Source organism: Mandrillus leucophaeus, unplaced genomic scaffold (assembly GCF_000951045.1).
Source record: "Mandrillus leucophaeus isolate KB7577 unplaced genomic scaffold, Mleu.le_1.0 Scaffold497, whole genome shotgun sequence".
Classification (NCBI taxonomy): Eukaryota; Metazoa; Chordata; class Mammalia; order Primates; family Cercopithecidae; genus Mandrillus; species Mandrillus leucophaeus.
The window spans coordinates 817,599-832,404 of record NW_012105331.1 but is presented as its reverse complement, the minus strand read 5'-3'; the positions used below and the strand labels follow the sequence as shown (position 1 = coordinate 832,404).

General features: G+C 38.6%; 1 protein-coding gene across 1 annotated transcript in view; it reads right to left on the bottom strand.

Annotated features, from left to right (window-relative positions):
* SPPL2A (signal peptide peptidase like 2A) overlaps positions 1-14,806 on the bottom strand; it is a 78,336-nt gene that overhangs the window by 13,488 nt on the left and 50,042 nt on the right. The window contains exons 7-12 of the mRNA XM_011995752.1: positions 13,785-13,881; positions 12,904-13,005; positions 9,437-9,518; positions 7,767-7,841; positions 3,287-3,343; positions 2,187-2,289 (exon numbers count right to left, since the gene is read on the bottom strand). Of these exons, the coding sequence (XP_011851142.1) occupies positions 2,187-2,289; positions 3,287-3,343; positions 7,767-7,841; positions 9,437-9,518; positions 12,904-13,005; positions 13,785-13,881 (516 nt within the window). The remainder of the gene's footprint in view (positions 1-2,186; positions 2,290-3,286; positions 3,344-7,766; positions 7,842-9,436; positions 9,519-12,903; positions 13,006-13,784; positions 13,882-14,806) is intronic.

Sequence of the window (14,806 nt, the reverse complement as noted above, 5' to 3'; positions counted from 1 at the left end):
GCCTCCCAAAGTGCTGGGATTACAGGCGTGAGCCACCACGCCCAGCCTGAATAGCTAATTCTCAATAGCAGACAGATAAATAGACAACAGGTATATTTAAAAATTGCTTAAAATCACCAATCATCAGAAAAATGCAAATTAAAACCACAATGAGATATCACCTTACATATGTTAGAATGGCTATTATCAAAAAGATGAAAAGTAAGCCTCAGGATGGAGCAAAAAGGGAACCCTTGTTCATTGTTGATGGGAATGTAAATGAGGGTAGCCATTACGGAAACCAGTATGGTGGTTCTTTAGAAAATTAAAACTAGAACTACCATATATGGTCTAATAATCCCACTACTGGGTATACATCCAAAGGAACTGAAATCAGTATGTCAAAGAGATATTTGCATTCCCATATTCACTGCAGCATTATTCACAATAGCCAAAAAATGGAAGCAACCTAAGTGTCCGTAACAGATGAATAAAGCAAATGTGGTACATACAAAGACTGGAATGCTATTCAGTTGTGTTTTTCCTTTTTTTGAGACAGAGTCTCACTCTGTCACCCAGGCCAGAGTGCAGTGGTGCGATCTCAGCTCACTGCAACCTCCACCTCCTGGGTTCAGGTGATTCTCCTGTCTCAGCCTCTCAAGTAGCTGGGATTATGGGCGTGTGCCAACACACATGGCTAATTTTTGTATTTTTAGTAGAGATGGGGTTTCACCACGTTGGCCAGGCTGGTCTTGAACTCCTGACCTCAAGTGATCCATCTGCCTCAGCCTCCCAAAGGGCTGGGATTACAGGCATGAGCCACCACGCTTGGCTCATGCCTTCATTTGTAAACATGCAATTATGCAGAAACAACTCATTTAATATCTATTTCTTGTAAGAAATTTGTTGAACCTTTTCTTCTTCCCAAAGAAGAAATCTCAGCTTGTATTTATTTATAATGTTATAAAAACAGAAAGAATGACATTTAACTACTTCAAAAATCATAAAATAATTTTACTATCTTCATTAGTTATTTGAATTAATTAGTTTTGGTCTCTACAAAATTAATAAAATAAGTCCCTTGTTTTTGCTGTTTAATCACATTTCCACGTTTTTTAAAAAAATAGTACCTTTTCCCTCCCTAAATTCAAATTTAGCTTTTAGGATTAAGTCATGTATTGTCAGTACCTCTGCTCTTTAGAGAAATGTTTTTGTTTTAGATCTTTGACATTTACTTCAATAACGTAGTATTTATATACTATTTTTACCAGTTCTATGCCAAGTTCTATATAGAAGATCTTGTATAGCCCTTGGTAGGGAAATGGTACAATCAGGTATAAGTTTAATGATATTCAAAGAAGTGCAAGGTTACTCAATAGAATGTTTTCCTTATTTTATCAATTATGTGACTCGAGATTCACTGAGCTAAGAGAGCTGCTACACTGGACTTTGCCATGTCAACTTGCAAGGCAACACTGCTAGTTTTTCTCTCTCTACCTGGTTTTGCTATATAAATAGAAGGGCTTTTTCAGAAGCACTAGTACTCCTCACCCATGCACCACAGGCAGTTAGGACATAGGGAGACTGTAAGAAAAATGAAGAAGGAAAAACTCAGTTGATAGAGGAATATTATCAATTATTTCTAAACTAAATTATTACTGGGCTTGGATTAAGTTTATTCTACAGACAGTGCAGTGAGGAAAATAAGGCAGAACTACACTGTCAGAGCAGACATGCTAAGAGACGGTGATCAATTCCACTATAAACTGTGTCTTTTTGTATTGTGCAGTCCTACAAGATGGTGTTCTTCTGTTTCTCCTCTTGATCACAGCCTTGCCTAATATTCTTAAACTACTTTTTCTAAAACATAACCATTATCTTAAAATATAAGTAATATAAACTGTTTGGCATTATTATATTCAACTTCTAAAAAGGGTCACAAATACACTTTCTTGAAGAAGGTTAAACTGATCCTAGTTGCTTCCTTAACAAACTTTTTGAGCCATGGGAGTTATTACAGTACTTTAGTTCTTACCAGTTGGGCTTTACCTTCTACCCTCAATAAGCTTTTTTGTTATAACAATCTCAGCTCTAGTGACAGACAGAAATAGTTAATACAGAGCAGGTAACTTTTAACAGATTGTATACACATGACGATTTAAAATCATCAGTATTTTTTTTTTACTAAAATTGTTACAATTGCTTACCTGGTACAATAATGTCTCCAAAACCCAATATTGAAACAGGCATGAGGCACACACTCATTACTGAGAAATAGATCAGTTTTGGTACTCTGATGACTACTGGCAACTGTTCAAAAACAAAACAAAATAAAACAAAACAAAACAAAAAAGAGGCCACCAATGAACTTCTTGGCAATCTTTACCCATATCTTTTATTTATTTATTTATTTTTTGGAGACAGAGTCTTGCTCTGTTGCCCAGGTGGAGTGCAGTGGCACGATCTCAGTTCACTGCAACTGCAACTGCAACTGCAACCTCCGCCTCCTGGGTTCAAGTGATTTTCCTGCCTCAGCCTCCCAAGTAGCTGGGATTACAGGTATGAGCCACCATGCCCGGCTACTTTTTCTGTTTTTAGTAGAGACAGTGTTTCACCATGTTGGCCAGGTTGGTCTCAAACTCCTGACCTCAGGTGATCCACCTGCCTCAGTCTCCTAAAGTGCTGGGATTACAGGCATAAGCCACCGTGCCTGGCCACCCATATCTTCTAGAAAGGGAATGATTAACATTAGAATAGTTCTTTTGATAGTTTAAAGGAACATGAAATACTCTGTTTCTATCTATTTCCGAAAGAAATAGATTAGTTTTGAAAAAATGAAGCTCAACACACACGTAGGATTAACAGTATTAATCAACTATCCCCACATTTAACCTTTTTTTTCACTCTTTACCAAGAATAGAACTCAGGCCTTGAAACACAGAAAATAGAACAAGCCTTATTTTTTTTTGGCTATCTGGATTTTTTTCCCCCAAAGAAGACTCTTGCCTCAGAGGGTATGATTTAAAGTCCAATGAACATATCTGAAATACAATCCTTACTTTCTCATGGGGAGCTGAGGGTTGACCAGTGGCTTCCACCAAGTTTCCATCATTCTAGGATGAAACCCAAGTCAATAGGTATTTAATAATTTAGAATAACTAAGAAAAGAGCTATATTTTCTGAGAAATAAGTTTTACAATACCTTAACATGCACTACGTGACCAATGAATTACACAGGAAAGCAAATTATTAACTGGATACACATACATACACTGGACAGCCATTTCTATTTCATTGCCATCCCTACCTTTTCATTATTTCCAAAAGGTCCAGCTGCAAGTTCAACCATGATACTCTCACCATTCTAAAATTGAGAAGGAAGAGAAAAGAAGTTGTCTAATCATTTAAAGAAAACAATCTGCCACTATTCAAGTGTGATTTAAGCCCCATGGCATATGGCCAGTTACACTGAAAATGGGCTACAGACTGCTGTTTTCCTAAAAGTCTTTGTAGATAGCAAAAACTGAAGTCATCTAAAACAAAGTCCACCTAGTACAGTTGCTCCACTTTACCAGAGGTCAACAATTCTCAGACATTGGCAAATGAATCACGTAAAAATAATTCAAGTGAACCCTCAGTTCTGATTTGTAATGACATATTAATATCTGACATTTGTAATGGGTTATAAATTTTAGATACAGTACTTTTAGTTACATTATGCCATATACTGTATGTTCTTAGTAGTTTTCAGCAATGTCAGTGAAGAAGGTCATACTAAAATCTTTTACACTTAGTTTGTAAAAAATATTGGTAACTTTATTTGAATAAATATACATCTGACCTTCTGGCTACTCACCACAATAACAAAACAATGAAACCAAATTTGAAAAGACCCAACCCTATAGAACCTGAGAAGCTTCTCTAGCCTAACTCTCATCCAATTTCAGCCCTGCCTGCTTTCTATGATCCAGTCAAAACATTAACCTTAGCTAAATTTCCCTCCCTTGTGCCTGGATAAAGTCTTTTTATGTGGGTTGTGTGAGGGGTTCATTTAAAAACTTTTTCCTGATAGCCAAGTCTGTTGTGGAGAGGGAAAACATTGTGAGGTAGCAAGTTAAGATTGCATGAACCACTCATTTTGTTTCATATTATGATAAATATATCAGCAAAGCAGGTACAGGGAAGAGAAACAAACGCTGAATTTCAGGAAAATTTGATTGACTAACTATAATATTTTCCATGTGGGTGGGGTGCACAGGAGAAAAACCACTTGAGTGTTTTTAAAAGGACCTCATTGATTCCTGAGCTGAGTAGAAAGGAGGATAAAACCCCTAGCTGCAGAAATCTTTTGCTCATGTTAAGCTTTGGGTTACAGAAGGGTTAAGTCAAAGCAGTTTAGGAAAATAAACTAACACTAAGTACAGTTCCTTAAAGCAGATTCCTAGGTTGTGATAACATTTCCAGATAAAGAGTTCATTTTGGTTCACTTTCTAATTGTTATGTAAAACATTTAACTGAAGACCATCATTGATATCCTCCCATACATTTAAAGATACCTGAATAACTACTATTTGTAAGACACAATACTGAGCACAGTGGTGGATGGAGAAAAATGAGTAAGACAGGCTCTTATTGCTGTACTTTTATGGCGACCTGCCTTGCCAACTCACTAGAAGGCCACTAACACTTGGGTCAAGAACATGTTTAGAATATGCAATAGTTAACCCTTCAAATTTACAGTGAAAACCAGGAAAATCAGCAATCTGATTTTTGAGTTACCTACTAAAGTAAGGTCTGCTTCCTTAATAAAAACAAACAAATCAGACTGAGAATAAGGTATTAAAGTAAATCTATAGCAGTGAACTCCAAAGAGCGAGCACTGAGTTTTTTCCACCATATTAGGTTGCTAGAAATCACGTTCCTAGTCAGTAGAAACTAAGAGAGAAATAGGAAGATGAAAAATTTTTTTTTTTTTTTTTGAGACGGAGTCTCACTCTGTCGCCCAGGCTGGAGTGCAGTGGCATGATCTCAGCTCACTGCAAGCTCCGCCTCCCGGGTTCACACCATTCACCTGCCTCAGCCTCCCAAGTAGCTGGGACTACAGGTGTCTGCCACCATGCCTGGCAAATTTTTTGTATTTTTGTTTGAGACAGAGTCTCCCTCTGTCGCCCAGGCTGGAATGCAGTGGCATGATCTCGGCTCACTGCAAGCTCTGCCTCCTGAGTTCACACCATTCTCCTGCCTCAGCCTCCCAAGTAGCTGGCACTATAGGTGCCTGCCACCACACCCAGCTAATTTTTTTTGCATTTTTTTAGTAGAGATGGGGTTTCACCGTATTAGCCAGGATGGTCTTGATCTCCTGACCTCGTGATTCGCCCACCTCAGCTTCCCAAAGTGCTGGGATTACGGGCATGAGCCACTGCGCCTGGCTAACAATTTTATTTTTTGAAACGGAGTCTCACTCTGTTGCCCAGGCTGGAGTGCACTGGCACAATCTAGGCTCACTATAACCTCCACCTCCTGGCTTCAAGTGATCCTCCCACCTCGGTCTCCTGAGTAGCTGGGACTACAGGCGTGCACTACTACATCTGGCTAATTATTTTATTTTATTTTATTTATTTATTTATTTTTTGAGACAGAGTCTCCCTCTGTCGCCCAGGCTGGAGTGCAGTGGTGCAATCTCAGCTTATTGCAACCTCTGCCTCCTGGATTCAAGTGATTCTCCTGCCTCAGCCCCACAAGTAGCTGGGATTACAGGCACCCACCACTGTGCCTGGCATTTTTGTATTCTTAGTAGAGACAGGGTTTCGCTATGTTGGCTAGGCTGGTCTCAAACTCCTGACCTCAAGTGATCCACCCGCCTTGGCCTCTCAAAGTGCTGGGATTACAGGCGTGAGCCACCTCGCCCTGCCTCTGGCCTCTTAATTATTGCTATTTTTAGTAGAGATACAGGTTCACCATGTTGGCCAGGCTGGTCTCGAACTCCTGACCTCAAGTGATCTGCCTGCCTTGGCCTCCCAAAGTGTTGGGATTATAGGCATTAGCCACCGCACATGGCCAAATAGTAAGTTTAGTTATAACCCATACTAGTTCTATGAATTTTTTTTAGATTACTATTGTTTGGTGAAGTCAATGAATCAAATGGCTCATAATTAAGTGACAGAAAGGTGCTAGTAAAATGGTTTGGTTATGCCAGGCATAACCAAAATGGTTCATCCCTGTAAATCCCAGCACTTTGGGAGGCTGAGACAGGAAGATCTCCTGAACCCAAGAGTTTGAGACCAGCCTGGACAATATGGTAAAACCCCATCTCTACAAAAAATACAAAAATTGGCTGGGTGTAATGGTATGTCCCTGTAGTACCAGCTATTTGGGAAGCTGAGGTGGGAGGATCACCTGGGCATCAGGATGTTAAGGCTGCAGTAACTCGTAATTGAGCCACTGCACTCCAGCTTGGGCGGCAGACCAAGACCCTGTCTCAAAGAAGAGAGAAAAAAAAAAGTTTGGATGGTTAGCTGTATTTTGGGGCAGTTAACTATATTTGTTACCTATTATAATTTTAGCTTCCCAATAGGGTCAGTTTATCTTTATGTTATTATAGCAAATACCAGAAGTGTAGATTTTTACAGTGATTTCACAGATGGTAGGTTTAATGAATGGGTAAAGAAGGAATGAGGCCACACGCTATGGCTCATGCCTGTAATCCCAATACTCTGGGAGGCCAAGGTGTGAGGACTCCTGGGCTTGAGCCCAGGAGTTTGAGGCTGCAGTGAACTAGGATTGTGCCATTGCACTTCAGTCTCAAGACTCGGCCTTAAAAAAAAAAAAAAAAAAAAAAAAGAAGGAATGAGAAGTAGAGAATATCAAATACTTAAATATGTGAGAGTGACAAAGGATAAATGGATAATATGAAGTTACAAAGCAAGACTCAAAATGGGAGAAAGTTGGGGAATTAAGCAATAATTAATATATTCATGAGACAGGAAAAGGACCAAAGTAGAAAAGCTGGACAAATAATTAAGGACCACCATACTAACCCAACACCTCTCCTCATTTTACTGAAGAGCTAGTGGCAGAGCTGGGAATATATGACCTAGCAGCTGCAGTTGCTCTGATTCTAACTTCTTGGAAAAAGCCAGTCTGAGAGAATGAACAAATGGACAGAAGCAAAAAGGGAGAGTATGTGGCCCTGGGTCTAGTTTCTCTTGACGCCAGCCCCACACTGGCCTACAAACACAGCCTAGATAAATGGGGCCTTTTTGGTACAGAAGGCTTAGGTTGGGTTCTGTAAGTTGGAACCAAAAGAATTCCACTGATGGGGATGGAAAGATGAATAGCCAGCAATACTCCCTCATATAACGGGTTAGTAAATGCAAGCAGAAAGGGCTAACTTGCCTATGGTTGCAAGGTTACAGAGTTACATTCTAGGCCTTCCGATTTCCAGTGTGCCGCTCTTTCTTAGTCTCAAACTAGTGCTTCAGAAACGATATTTTATTTTTTTTACTGTCTATATTGCCTACAGTAAATATTTAGCTCATAAAAATAATTACTTTGAAAAGGGAAGAAAATTACAGATATTCTCATATTTGTATCAGTCAAGAGACATTTTAAAATCTAACAAAATGGATTAAAGCCTTGAAAGTTAAAAGGCCAATATCAATGACAATTCTTTTAAGAGAATTAGAATTCACTCAGTGGTAAACATCTACAAAATTAATAATCTAGGAGCAGATTTAAGATCATCATTTTTTAGCATGTTTCTTCACGCATTTAAAAAATGGTCATACCTTTGTGATGAATGGTGTTATGAAAACAAAAAATACATCATAGAGGAGGAGAAGGCCTAGAAGTATCACACATGACTGTTGAAGAAAGAAACAAAATTAAAGGTCAATCTTCCTAAATAGAAATTAAGGCATTAAATTATTTTTCAAGTCCAAATAAAGATATGAATATACATTTAAATATTATTTTTAAAAAGATATCTTATAGTTAATACTATGTATAGTTTTATTATTCTACGTATTAAAACGCTTATCTTCTTTATCTTGTTTTTTAAAAAAATCACCGAACCAAAGAGATGTGCTGGGTTGGGCATGGTGGCTCACGCCTGTAATCCCAGCACTTTGGGAGGCTGAGGCGGGGCAGATCACGAGGTCAAGAGTTCGAGACCAGCCTGGCCAACATGGTGAAATCCCATCTCTGCTAAGAATACAAAAATTAGCCAGGCGTGGTGGCGCGTGCCTATAACCCCAGCTACTCAGGAGGCTGAGGCAGAAGAATCACTTGAACCTGGGAGGCAGAGGTTGCAGTGAGCTGAGATCGTGCCACTGCACTCCAGCCTAGGTGACAGAGTGAGACTATCTTGGGGGAGGAAAAAAAAAAAGAAAGAAAAAAAAAAGAAATGTGCTTCTCTGATATTTAGTCGTGTTAAAGATTTTATGAATTTGGCATATTACATGAATGATTAAAAATATTTTAAGCAGGCTGGGCACAGTGGCTCACGCCTGTAATCCCAGCACTTTGGGAGGCCCAGGTGGGCAGATCATTTGAGGTCAGGAGTTCAAAACCAGCCTGGCCAACATGGTGAAACCCTGTCTCTACTAAAAATATAAAAATCAGCAGGGCTTGGTGGTGGGCGCCTGTAACCCCAGCTACTTGGGAGGCTGAGGCAGGAGAATCGCTTGAGCTCAGGAGGCAGAGGCTGCAGTGAGCCAAGATTGCAACACTGCACTCCAGCCTGGGAGACTGAGCGAGACTCTATCTCAAAAACAAACAAACAAACAAATAAATAAATAAAAATATTTTAGGCAAGGTGCAGCGGCTCATGCCTGTAATCCCAGAACTTTGGGAGGCCAAGTCAGGAGGACTGCTTGCGGACAGCAGTTTGAGAACAGCTTGGGTAGCATAGCAAGACCCCCATCTCTACAAAAACAAACAAACAAAATTTAGCTAAAATAAAGTATACACATGGATAAGAGTGAGGAATAACAGGCACTGGATACTCAGCATGGTGGAAGGGTTAGAAGGGGTGAGGGAGAGAAATTACTTAATGGGGACAATGCACATTAGTTGAGTGATCGTTATACTATAAGCCCACATTTCATCACTACCCAATATATCCATGTAACAAAACTACACTCGAACCCCTTAAATTTATACAAATAAAAGAAACAAAAGAAAAAACAACAACAACAACAATAGTTTAGCTAGCAAATCAGTGGTTGACTGGGCCTGGGGATTAGGACTGATTGCAAAGGCCACGGTAGAGATTTTGGAAGAGATGAGAAATGTTCTACAACTTCACTGGCATAGTGGTTACAAAGTTACACATTTGTAAAATTTCCATAAACAGTACACCAAAAATTGGTGCATTTAATTGTGGGTAAATTATGCCTTAATAAAGTTGTGTTTTAAAAATTCATTTTAACTAGCAAAGTAGTATTGTATACATTACCTTGAAGTTGGGCAACTTCAGTGTTTTAATTAAATTCAGACAGAAAGCAATCCCCAAGATATCCTGTAAAATCCAAGCCCACCTAAAATCAAAAGATATTACTCTATTGCTTTATTAATGTTTAGATGAAGCTTTTCAAAAGACATAGATCACTGAGGTAATATCATTTAATTGCTACGATTTGACTATTCCTTTTTTTTTTTTTTTTTTTGAGACAGAGTCTCACGCTGTCACCCAGGCTGGAGTGCAGTGGCGTGATACTGGCTCACTGCAACCTTTGCCTCCTGGGTCCAAGCGATTTTCGTGTCTCAGTTTCCCAAGTAGCTGGGACTACAGGCATGCATGCCACCATGCCTGGCTGATTTCTGACTATTCAATTATTAAACAGCAAGCATAACAACAAAACACCTCATATATTCCATATTTGGTAATTTTACTGTCCCAGTAGAATAATGAATATTATTATACTAAGAAAAAGTTGAAAAGGCTACCTCAGAAGAACATATATCAGACATAAGTGCATTAACACATGTCTCGTTCTAGAAAACAGCTGTTAACAAAAGAATTTCAGTGTTAACACAGATCCAAATAGCTTGAACATAAAGAAAACAAGTTATGCAACTTACTCCATCAGAAATTGACATGAGTAATTATCCATTAATTATCCTACCTGAAGCTGTATAAAGCTGTATGAGCTTTGTTTCCCAAATTTTAGGCCATTAAATCCTTTCAGTCCTCAATAATTTTATTAATAAAACATTAATATAAACTTAAGTATATATTTTCTTCTGGTTATCTTCCTGCAAATGAACAGATATCTGTATATTTTCTTATATCCCCCTCTTTCTTGCATAAAAGACAGCATACTCTATATATTTTTTTGCACTTCACTTTTTTTCACTTAAAGAAATACAAATATCAAATCAAAGTGGATTAAAGACTTACATCTAAGACCTGAAACTGTGAAACTACTTGATGAAAACACTGGGGAAATGTTCCAGGACATTGGTCTTGGCAAAGATTTCTTGAGTAAGACTTCAAAAGCGCAGACCACAAAAACAAAAATGGACAAATGGAATCACATCAAGCTAAAAGGTTTTGCATGGCAAAGGAAAAATCAAGAAAGTGAAGAGACAACCCACAGAATGAAAGAAAATATCTGCAAACTACCCATCTGACAAGCTATTAATAACCAGAATACATAAGGAGCTCAAACAACTCGATAGAAAAAAAACCAAATCATCCAATTAAAAATAGGACAAAATATCTGAATAGACATTTCTCCAAAGACATACAAATGACCAACAGATATATGAAAAAATGCTCAGCATCTCCAATCAGATGAAATCTGACTGCAATTAGAGAAATGTAAATCAAAACTACGAGATATCATCTCACCCCAGAATGCTGGCAAGGATGTGGGAAAAGGGGAAACCTCGTACACTGTTGGTGGGAATGTAAATTACCACAGCCACTATGAAGAACAGTATGGAAATTCCTCAGAAAACTAAAAACAGAACTACCATATGATCCAGCAATTCCACCACTGGATATACATGCAAACACTGGATATACATGCAAAAGAAAGGAACTCAGTATTAAAGAGATATCTGAACTCTCACATTTATTGTAGCACTATTCACAATAGCCAGGATATGGAATCAACCTGTGTCCATCAATGGATGGAGGAAATATTATACATATATATATATATATAAAAAATTATACAAATACACACAATGGAATATTCAGCCACAAAAAATAATGAAGTCTTGTCATTTGTAAAGACATGGATGGAAGTGGAAGACATCATGTTAAGTGAAATAAGCCAAGCACAGAAAGACAAATATTGCATGTTCTCACTCATAGTGAGAGCTAAAATTAAGAAAATAAAAAATTGAACTCATGGAGATAGTAGAATGATGGTTACCAGAGGCTAAAAAAAGGTAGACAGTGGGGGTGATAAAGTGAAGATAGTTAATGGGTGCAAAAATATAGTTAAATAAAATAAATAAGATTTTGGTAGCACAATTAGGTGATACAGTTAATAACTTCTTGTATATTGTAAAAATAACTAAAAGAGTGAAATTGGAATGTTCCCAATCAAAGAAATGATAAAGGCTTGAGGTGATGGATCCCACAATGACTCTGATGTGATCATTACACATTGTATGCCTGTATCAAAACATCACATGTAGCCCATAAATATATATAGTTTGGGCTCCTTTTTGTACTTTATATATCATAGAGTATATTCTCTCTCTCTTTTTTTTTTTTTGAGACAGAGTTGCACTCTTGTTCCCCAGGCTGGAATGCAATAGCATGATCTCGGCTCGCTGCAACCTCTGCCTCTCGGGTTCAAGTGATTCTCTTGTCTCAGCCTCCTGAATAGCTGGGATTACAGGCACACACCACCACACCCAGCTAATTCTGTATTTTTAGTAGAGACGGGGTTTCTCCGTGTTGGTCAGGCTAGTCTCGAACTTCTGACCACAAGTGATCTGCCCACCTCGCCCTCCCAAAGTGCTGGGATTACAGGCATGAGCCACCATGCCCGGCAAGTATGTTCTCTTTTGTATCTAGTTTCACTTAGCATTACGTTTGAGATTCATTCATGCTTGTGCATGTAGTATAAGGCTTACTTATTGGTGAAGAGTATTCCATTGTGTAAATATAACATAATGTATTCACCCATTCAAAGTTTGATGGACATTTTGATTGTTTCTACACTCTCTCTCTCTGTCTCTTTCTCTCTCTCCTGGAACTCCCTGCATATCAATTCATAGAGATCTTCATTGTTTAGAGCTGCATTGCACTCTATTGTGTGGCTATACCAAAACTAAGTGTGTGTGTGTATATATATATAAAAATATACACACATACATATATATACACACACTTATATATATACATACACACACATACACACACACATATTTTTTTGAGATAGAGTTTCACTCTTGTTGCCCAGGCTGGAGTGCAATGGTGTGATCTTGGCTCACTGCAACTTCTGCTCACTGCAACCTCTGCCTCCCGGGTTCTAGCAATTCTCCTGCCTCAGCCTCCCAAGTAGCTGGGATTACAGGTGTGTGCCACCACGCCTGGCTAATTTTTTGTATTTTTAGTAGAGACGGGGTTTCTCCATTTTGGTCTGGCTGGTCTCGAACTCCGGACCTCAGGTGATCTGCCTGCCTTGGCCTCCCCAAGTGCTGGGATTACAGGCATGAAATTAAGTATATTTTTAAAGTCTATTTCAGTGTATGTGTTGAAATAATAATTCATATTTCCTTCTCTATATGAGTTCAAATGCATGAACATAAGATCTGCTTATTTAAGAAGTAGTTCATTACAAGACTGGTGTTCTGGCATAGAAGCAAAAAAGTTCCGTAATAATCACAATAAGTATCAGGCCAACATAGGAAACAATTCATCCTTAATCTAAAAGCAAATACATTGAGTATTCATACCTGTCTTCATTTCGAAACACAGCCCAAACAACAGCTACTGCTATGCACAGTCCAGAGAGAAAAATAAGTCTCACTTCCATGCTTTTGCCACGACATGCAATCCTAAAAAACGGATTGAAATAGTTAACACTGCAGATGAAGTACAAAGTTCACTTGATATAAGAAGTAGCAAATGTTAACCACAGTCATAATAAGTGACTGAAATACCAATTTTATTTTTTTTATTTTTTAATTTTTTAATTTTTTTATTTTTTTTGAGACGGAGTCTCGCTCTGTCGCCCAGGCTGGAGTGCAGTGGCCAGATCTCAGCTCACTGCAAGCTCCGCCTCCCAGGTTTATGCTATTCTCCTGCCTCAGCCTCCCGAGTAGCTGGGAACTACAGGCGCCCGCCACCTCGCCCGGCTAATTTTTTGTATTTTTTTAGTAGAGACGGGGTTTCACCATGTTCGCTAGGATGGTCTGGATCTTCTGACCTCGTGATCCGCCCGTCTCGGCCTCCCAAAGTGCTGGGATTACAGGCTTGAGCCACCACGCCCGGCTGAAATACCAATTTTAAAAGTCTTGATTTTACATAAAACAAATGAGACATAATAAAATGTTTATCAGTCCAATATAATTTTCTGTGATGATGAAAATGTACTATACCTGTGCTGTCCAATATAGTAGCTACTAGTCACATGTGGCTATTGAGCACTTGAAATGTGGCTAGTAAGAATGAAAAACTCAATTTTTAATTTTATTTAATTTTATTTAAATTTAAATGTAAACACCTATAGGTCCAATGTATATCAAACTATATAGGTTTCAAATAATACTCCTATTTTGTATTGTTTTAAACTATAAACACCAAAATTATAAGATGTCCTGTGAGAGATACATACGTGCATTGTCCGCATGGTGTCTTATGAATCAGTGCCGCAAGACAGTTGTACAGACTCATTGCTGATGCTATGCAGAAAATTGCTATCATAACATAAACTAGAAAAAACAAAACACTAAATTACATGAGAACAGAAGGAAAGGTGATAAGAAAATATTTATACAAGCAATATTAATTCTTTAGTTTTCTTTATTGAATCATACTTCCAACGAAGTGACTATATGATGACCTGATTTACTTACTAAGCTGAAATTTAGATCGTGAGGTTTTTGTTTTGTTTTGTTTTGTTATCTGAGAGTCTTGCTCTGTCGCCCAGTTGCCCAGGTCGGAGTGCAGTGGTGTGATCTCTGCTCTCACTGCAATCTTTGCCTCCTGGGCTCAAGTGTTTCTTGTGCCTCAGCCTCCCGAATAGCTGGGATTACAGGTATGCACCACCATACTCAGCCAATTTTTATAGTTTTAGTAGAGACGGGGTTTTGCCATGTTGGTGAGGCTGGTCTCAAAGTCCCGACCTCAGGTGATGTGCCTGCCTCGGCCTCCCAAAATGCTGGGATTATAGCCGTGAGCCACTGCACCCAGCCGTCTTCTTTTTAAATAGCAATGAATTTAAGGAAATCTCTCACCAAAAACTAAAATATGCTTTCAGGTAAAGTAGAGGGCTCACTTTTTTCTATCAACGACTACTATAAACTGAGAGTTGATAACATAAATTAATCTGAAGGAGTATTAAATTAATAAAAGCACTTGTTTGATGCCAACATAATACAAATATCATCCTAGTACTCGCTCTCTCAGCAACAGGTTAAAATGAGTGATATTAACAAAATGAGTTCTTTTTTTTTGAGACGGGGTCTCACTGTGTTGCCCAGGCTGGAGTGCAATGGAGCAATCTTGGCTCACAGCAACCTTCGCCTCCCAGGGTCAAGCAATTCTCCTGCCTCAGCCTCCTGGGTAACTGGGATTACAGGCATGCGCCACCATACCCGGCATTTTTTGTATTTTTAGTAGAGACGGGGTTTCTCC